This window comes from Camelus dromedarius, chromosome 12 (assembly GCF_036321535.1).
Source record: "Camelus dromedarius isolate mCamDro1 chromosome 12, mCamDro1.pat, whole genome shotgun sequence".
In the NCBI taxonomy this organism is placed as follows: domain Eukaryota; kingdom Metazoa; phylum Chordata; class Mammalia; order Artiodactyla; family Camelidae; genus Camelus; species Camelus dromedarius.
The window spans coordinates 12,558,090-12,566,183 of record NC_087447.1 but is presented as its reverse complement, the minus strand read 5'-3'; the positions used below and the strand labels follow the sequence as shown (position 1 = coordinate 12,566,183).

Below are 8,094 nucleotides of genomic sequence, written 5' to 3'. Positions count from 1 at the left end.
CTAGATTGCTTCAAACAACCAGACACCAAAAATGTGCAGCCATGTGAGGGGTTCTGGAAGCAGGTGTGTTGATATCTGTGTGTTTAGCTGTGTTAGGGCAAAGTTAGTGAGAATAATGAGCCTGGTTCTGGAGACTGGAATGGGAGCCCATGATGAAATCAACAGCATGAATGCCATCCATAGGTCACACCTGAAATTCTACATTTTCAGCTTCATCTTAGTCATTTCCTTCCACATCCCACCTCCCAGAAGTTAAAGTTACATTGAACTCAAGTACACCTAAAACTTCCTCCCTTTGCATACTCTTGCTTATAAGAGTCTATGCTTCAAATACCACTAACCCACCTAGAAAACACGTGCTTCTGCTTTATGTCACAAATCAACCATCACTTCTTCTAGAAATCATTCCTGAACTCACTTTCTGGGTTTTTCCCATCTGTAGAATGGTACCAGTAATGCCTACAACATGGGGTTTCTGTGAGAACTAAGCAAGAGAGTGTTACCGTGGCCAATGACCCCCCTTGCTCAGGAGTTTTATTTTTTGCCCATTGTCCTGGGATAAGTATCTACAATGCTACATTTCACTCTCAAAAGTGCTCTAATCCAAATATTAAAGTATAAGGAAATCCTAAGTAGTGTATTTAAGCACTTTGGGGCTTAAATAATGGCAGCTGTCCTTTGGGCTAGATTTACACATAAATCTGCTATAACATTAAAACATATACCCCTTATGAGTATGAGAACTCACTTCTGCTAAGTCCTAGTCCAGTGTTCTGTAAAACAGGGAAATGTGCAACATGGTAGAAAGTGGCAGGCACAGCTAGAACTGGGGAAGCTCTGTAAGTGTCTGGTCCATGGATGTGTTCAGCCTGATGTTTTGATTAGTCAGGACTTAGACGGTGTTGTGTTGTGACGCACTTGATGGAAGATTCACATTGCCTGTGACTGTGGCGAGCTGAATCATGGTAAGTTCAAATAGCCTAAAAAGGCACCACTATAGGAATAAATGAAGGCAAGAGGTAAAACAGATGATATCAGAGAAGCAGTTCAGCTTTCAGATTATGCTGGAAGAATGGTACTAATGAGAAATAATTAGCTTCACCGGGACTTCCTTCCTTTTCAATGCTTTACAATCCTCATACTTACTAACTGGAATGTTGAATTAGTGTTTTTCACTTTAAAGGGAAAGACACCCATTAGGAAAGCTGGTAACATAATGTATGGTTGGAGTGTTTTTTATATCCTCTATACCTACAATGATGACATTAAAACGTTTCAATATTGCATTATTATCCTTAAAATTAATCAGCCACATCCAAAAAGTGAAAGCCACTTCTGAAGAAATTCTGACAGGTTTATAATATATAAACTTTATCATCAATTCATAATAAATCTATTCTAGAGAGGATAGAGATATCTAGATAAAGACAGATGATTGCTTGCTTGCTTTTTACATTTTAAGTCAATTTTAAACCAGTGATGTCTACATTACTTATCTCATGAAGGAGACTTCACTTATGTATTTGCTAATTGTATACAACCTTTGTATGTAGTTAGAAGAAATGGTGGCATTTAATTGTTGGATATCTGCAAAAGGGAAATTATATTCTTTTTATTTTATCTAAATCATGAAATAAACAAGTGAGAAAATTTTAGGAATTGCTCATGTCTAATTTAACAATTTAGTCAAAGGCCATATTTAAGTTTATTAAGTACACTAATACGAAGTAATATTTTGCTATTCTCTTAATTTGAAGAATAATTCTTTACTAAAGATGCCACTGGTTGAAAAGCTTCAAAACAGAGGAAATATTTGTTTCCACCCATTTGTGACACATATATGTACATTTTTCTCCCACACAGCATCCAGAAAAACCTCTCAAAAACATAAGTGGTGTCATACCACCCTTCTTTATAACACTTACACTTTGCTGAGAATACATCCCTGCTCCTGACCATAAGCAGCTTTGCCCTGCGTGGTCCGTCTCCTGTCTGCCTCCCCAGCCACCCCTCCTGTTTCTCAGTAGTTTCCTTTATCCCCTCAAATGAACAAACCATCTCACATTTCCAGTCTTTGTCCACAACCATGCTCCAAACAGAAGCTCTTCTCGATCTGACTGCTACCTCTCCTTCCTTTGTGTGCAGCCTCCTCAGAGAAGGTCATCCTTCCTATGATTGACTGTCACCACCCCTTGATAATCATGCCCCTTATTCCATTCATCACAATTTGTCATTGTAAGTGTGTATATTATATGTGTATTACAAATACTTATCTATATGTAAAGAAAGGAATTATTTCTATTTTATTTACAATTATATTCTAAGGTCATTCAACAATGTGTAGTGAATGAATTAGTTAATCTATTAATACTTGACCAAATCTTCCACTTCTCATCATTGCTATCTCTCTGTCCACACAATCAGCCTAAGAGCACTGGGAATAAGCCTACAGTCACATAAAATCAGATTTATCGATCCATTGCAAAGAAAAACACCACACACTAGGATTTGAGGGGAAGGGTAGGGTTAAGATAAAATTTAAATGAAGCAACATTTTGAGAGATTTGTTGCAAAGCAGGGCTATGTATAAAGGGGTCAAAATTAGGTTTAGACCACAAAGTAGATGCAGGGTCTTCTTTCCTTGGAAACTACAAAATTAAGATCGATGCAGCATGTTGCAACCAGAGACCCTTATCTGAAGTTCTGCACCTGAGTTGAAAATTGAGAATGCTTCTCCCCATCAAGGTGTTTTACATCCTTCAGGCAGGAGTAAGATGTTTCTTCGTACTGATATAATTTGAAGCAATTAATTTCAGAGAGTTTATGATTTTAGAGAACCAAGATTTCTCAAGGAGTGAGAAATTAGTAGTCACTCAATAAAGGATGTTGTTCTGAAAGTTATGGTTTGCCCCTGGGGGAGACATGTTTCTTGTTGAGTCTGCAGCTGGAACCAAGTGTCTTTTATGAGTTATAGGGCAGACGCTGACTGTCCCAGGCATTCTTTATTCTATCATTTCATATTGGAAAGTCCATTATCTTAGGTTAACAGTTAACCTCAGTGTCGCACTAAGAGCTCTCATGTCCTCTGTTTCACAACAGCTCTCCTTAAAACTCCTTTTACATCTTGGTTCCTTAGACTGTAGATCAAGGGGTTGAGCATGGGTGTGACCACAGTATAGAACACCGCAATGATCTTGCCCCCAGCCCTGGAGGACTTTGACTGGGGTCTCATGTACATGAAGATGCCAGTTCCATAGAATAAGGCCACCACTGTCAGATGAGAAGCACAGGTGGACAGTGCCTTGTGCCTCCCGGAGGCTGATCGCATCCTGAGGACCGATAGAAGGATTCGGGCGTAGGAAACAACAATGAGGAGAAAAGGAATGAAGACAATGATGACACTGAAGATAAAGACAACCATCTCAGTAAGTGAGGTGTCAGTGCAAGCCAACCTCAGGATGGAAGGGACTTCACAAAAAAAGTGATTCAGGACATTGGGCCCACAGTAGGGCAAACTCAAGGTGAGGATGTTGATGACCATGGAACTCAGGAAACTACTGGACCAAGAAATGGCTGCCAACTGGATGCAGGTGCTTTGGTCCATAATGAGAGTATAATGAAGGGGATGACAAATAGCTACATACCTGTCATAAGCCATGACACCAAGGAGAACGCACTCAGTCATCCCTAAGGAGAGGGAGAAGAACATCTGAGTAGCACAGTTGGAGAAAGGGATGGTCTTTGTCCCCTCCATGTTGGACAGCATTTGTGGGACATTGGTGGATGTATAGCAGATATCCAGAAAGGATAAATTAGTGAGGAAGAAGTACATGGGGGTTTGGAGACGTGGTTCTATCTGGATAATAATGATAATAATAACATTCCCCACCACCGTTAACAAATAGAAGAACAAGAACATAATAAAAAGAATGAGCCTTATTGTTGGCTGAGATGAGAGCCCCAGGAACACAAATTCAGTCACAGTGAAGTTTGTTTTTATCATATTCATTTCTTGGTCACCTCCCTCTCATAGAAGCATTCACTCACCTAAAGAAAAAAAAAAAATCAAATGCCCTATACGTCACAATGTTGAAAATTCAAGATAAAAATAAGACAGCAAGGAGATTATATCTTGAATATCTGAGTTGTACTATAAGCAGAAAGCTTTCCCTCTGCTGTTGAAGAGGATATTCCAAAAGAATGTTCAAACTCAAATACTGATTAAGTTAAACAGATATTCTTGCCTTTACTCTGAGGGGAGGCCCTCTTGGCTGCTCATAATCTTTCCAAATCATACACCTTCTTCAAAGCCTTGCTCACGCTCACCTCTTCAAAAAGATCTGATTATGTCTTTGTTCTACACTCAACACAGAATAACTCAAGTAAAAGTCAAAAGAAGACACTGTTTGATGTGCTGACCACAAACCTAAAAATAAAGGCCAGAACAGCGGCTTGCGCTCCTGTATCACCCGGATGCAACTTTCTACTTTCTAGTGTTTAGACATCCTGAAACCCTAAGAACAAAGACTGTGCACACCAACAGCAAAACCCGTGACGGCTCACACTAACTGCCGGCTCTCCCAGCTTCACCACTTCCATGCAACGGGGGTCTTTGATGGGTTTATTGTATTTACAATAAGGATGATGACAGAACCAATTTTTTGAGGATTAAATTGAATAGTGTGTATAAAGAATTTAAGACAATGCTTACACATAGGAAACAACCCACAAATAACAACTATTATTAATAGCCCTAGTAACACACAGTATTGCTACCCTTAGCAGCCAAAATTCACTTCTCTGATAAAAACCATTTCAGAAAAAAAAAAGATTATTAAAAAAGATCCAGACAAGTTAAAGTTACTAGGTCTAGTCACTGAGCACGTCTTAGCCCCCACCCTGTGCCAACTTATTTAGTTTAGGGGCAGAGTTAATGTGTTTGGTTAACTGGCTTTCAGCAGATGAAAGCAGGAAGTTAGGACATGGGGTGAGGAAGAGTCCTGGAGGCAGGCAGAGCTGTAAGGGCAAAAAGAAGCTGCCAATCATTCATCCATTCATTTGTCCACCCTTTTTCTTTCTTTCTTCCTTTTATAAACTATATTTTTGGTAATCTAGTATGTACCATATGCTGAGCCTGTTCTGTTAAACACAACAGACATTTTGATGCTCTCATAACCCTCACAGTCCAGTGGGAAGCTGAGATGAAGGAAGCATTCTGATTCCTGAAGGAGCAGGGAATCTTATGAAGAAGACATTTGAAGAACCAAGTAGTTGCAGGTCATGAAAAAGACTACTTCATGCAAAGCATCATTTTTCAAATATTATTAATTTGCAGATAATATATTTTAGAGAGCTTCCTTGTCTTTTGACTTAAACAGGGATTTTCAAATCAAATAAAGCATGAACTGGTAAACTAAGTGATCTAAAATATGAAGCCCAGGAGTAAAGGAGGGATGGGCGTGGAGAGAGGAGAGAGGAGTTAAGTCACAGTCCTGTTTACACCAAGAGTAGGAAGGAAGGGTGGTTACAGAACTCCCTTCCAGGCCCTCCAAACAATGGTTAGGAAGTCCTGCTGAAAATAAAAACTGCTTTGTTAATGTTTAGGGGTGGTTATGATGACAGCAAAGGACATCCACAGTGAGCTTCTCAGTTGACAACAAGGCGGCACACAACCAGATCGCGGGATTAGCAGGGAAGCACGCAGACTCTGCCACTGGAGAGCCGAAATCACATACTTGGTTCCACCATGAGCCAGCCGGGAGGCTCTCCTTGCACAAGTCACATGGCCAGTCTGTGCTTAACTTTCTTTATCTGCAGGAAGGGGGCAAGAGTGACATCCTCATACACAGAGCTGATGGACGAGGTAAATGAGGTAATACATGTGAAGCCCAATAGCCTAAAAATAAAGATCCCCTTCATTAGGGGATCTTTGTTTCATGTGCAGAACGGGAATTATTGACACTCCTCATCCCCACCCCAGGCCAGTGATGGAGAGACTAAGTCTTTAAGACAGTAAACAACTTGTCCAAAATCACTTGAAAAATTTCTGAATATATATACAAGCACCCACAATAAACGTGTATATAATATATCTATATTTATATCTATAGTAGTAAAAACCAGGACAAAAATAAAAAGTCTTGGTTCCAGAGGCATGCATGCTTATGTAGAATTTGTTCCCATGAAGGAACATAAATATATTAGTTCAACATTTAAACACTCTGTAGTTTGACGACTTAATCAAAAATATAGTCTCATAGTTCCTCTAAATGCACAGTTTCCTCAAAGAGCATTTTTAGTCACTTTACAGCTGAAACTCCTCAAAGCCACCTTGACTCTATTCAATTGTCAGTTTTTCAGGATATAAATCTGTTTTTGTTTCTGTAAGAACACACAGAACCGCATCTCCCTCATAAAGACAAGAGGAATAAAGACACTTTTGTAAATAAATATAATGCCCATGGTACAAAGCAAACCCACCAAATTAAATATGGGTTTGCAGAAGCCCTGGATGTTTTATAATTACCAGTAGATTCTATATAATCATCTCAATCAAACAGGAATCACTGAGTAAACTGTACACCCTCCATTTCACTTCACAAGATGAAAGCCACTATTGCCAAATGCCTTCTTGTCTGTCTGGAAAACTCCTATTTAATATTTTAAATACTAGGCATGCATGGCATCCTCTTTGAAACTCTCCCTCATTTAACTCACCCAGAGTTAATCAGAGTCCCCTCCGCTGAACCACTTCCATCGTTTGAACATACTCCATTGTTGTACGTGTTGGGGGGTGTGTATGTGAATAAAAATGTATTAGTCGATCTTGCCAATTGACTTTGGGTTTCTAGGGATCCTGTAACTCATTTATGTTTTTTCCATTCCTTAGTACATAGTAAGCACTGTGGACGAGGACAATCAGAATATGATTCTGACTCCACCATTTCTCTGCTGGGTCAGTTATGTAGGTTTCCAAACTTCCCTAAGCCTCATTTTCTCCCATGTGAAATGGGAGCTATACTAATACTTAATCCACAGAATTACCTTGAGGGTTACACTAGAAAGTACATCTAGTAAATTTGACATAGAATCTGACACATAGTGAAAATAGTATAGCAAACAATATTACATAAACGCCACATCACTCAGTTTGCTAGAAACATACTTGTGCTCTAAGAGTAGAGGAATATTAGACACAACCACATCAGAAGTACTTGATGTATCACTGTAGAGGTGTTCAGAGCCTTCACAAATGCATACAATCCCTGCGTGTGTTTAGTATTGCCAAAGTTTGTGATTTCATTGGTTATCAGCTCATCAATCAATGAAACTTATTGTTAAAAAAATCAACGTAAGGACTAAGAAGTTTAAGGAGTAAGAGTAAAGACAGCACAGGGATGATTCTGCTCCCTCCCTTATTAAGGAAGAATATTTGGAAGGACTACTAGGAAGACCCTAAATATTTTTCTGATGAATCCACCTCTGAGTTATGAAAATATGCTAGAAAAGGGATAATCATTTGAATAAAAATACCACTTACAGTGTTTATAAATTGCCAATGTTCATAGAAGCACTGTTTATAATAGCCAAGACATGGAAACAACCTGAATGTCCATCGACAGATGACTGGATAAATAAGCTGTAGTATAGTTATATAATGGAATACTACTCAGCCATAAAATATAAAATAATGTCATTTGCAGCAACATGGACGGATCTGGAAATTGTCATTCTAAGTGAAGTAAGCCAGAAAGAGAAAGAAAAAATATCATATAATATCACTTATAGGTGGAATCTGGAAAAAAAAAACCAAACTTATTTACAAAACAGAAACAGACTCACAGACATAGAAAACAAACTTACATTTACCAGATGGGAAGAGGGTGGGAAAGGATAAATTAGGAGTTCTAGATTTGCAGATGTTAACTAATATATATATAAAAGATAAACAACAATTTTATACTTTATAACACAGGGAACTATAGTCAATATCTTGTAATAACTTATGGTGAAAAAGAATATGAAAATGAATATATGTACATTCATGTATGACTGAAGCATTGTGCTCTACAACAGAAATTGACACAATATTAT

General features: G+C 38.5%; 1 protein-coding gene across 1 annotated transcript; it reads right to left on the bottom strand.

The window, feature by feature from the left end:
* Positions 1-3,076: 3,076 nt before the first annotated feature.
* LOC105090029 (putative olfactory receptor 2B8) lies at positions 3,077-4,009 on the bottom strand. Its single transcript, XM_064491826.1, has one exon. The coding sequence runs from the start codon at positions 4,007-4,009 to the stop codon at positions 3,077-3,079; it is 933 nt and encodes a 310-aa protein (XP_064347896.1).
* Positions 4,010-8,094: the final 4,085 nt, after the last annotated feature.

What these genes read in the sequence shown, in the direction of transcription:
- LOC105090029 (XM_064491826.1), bottom strand. Translation starts at nt 4,009, where the DNA reads ATGAATATGATAAAAACAAACTTCACTGTGACTGAATTTGTGTTCCTG.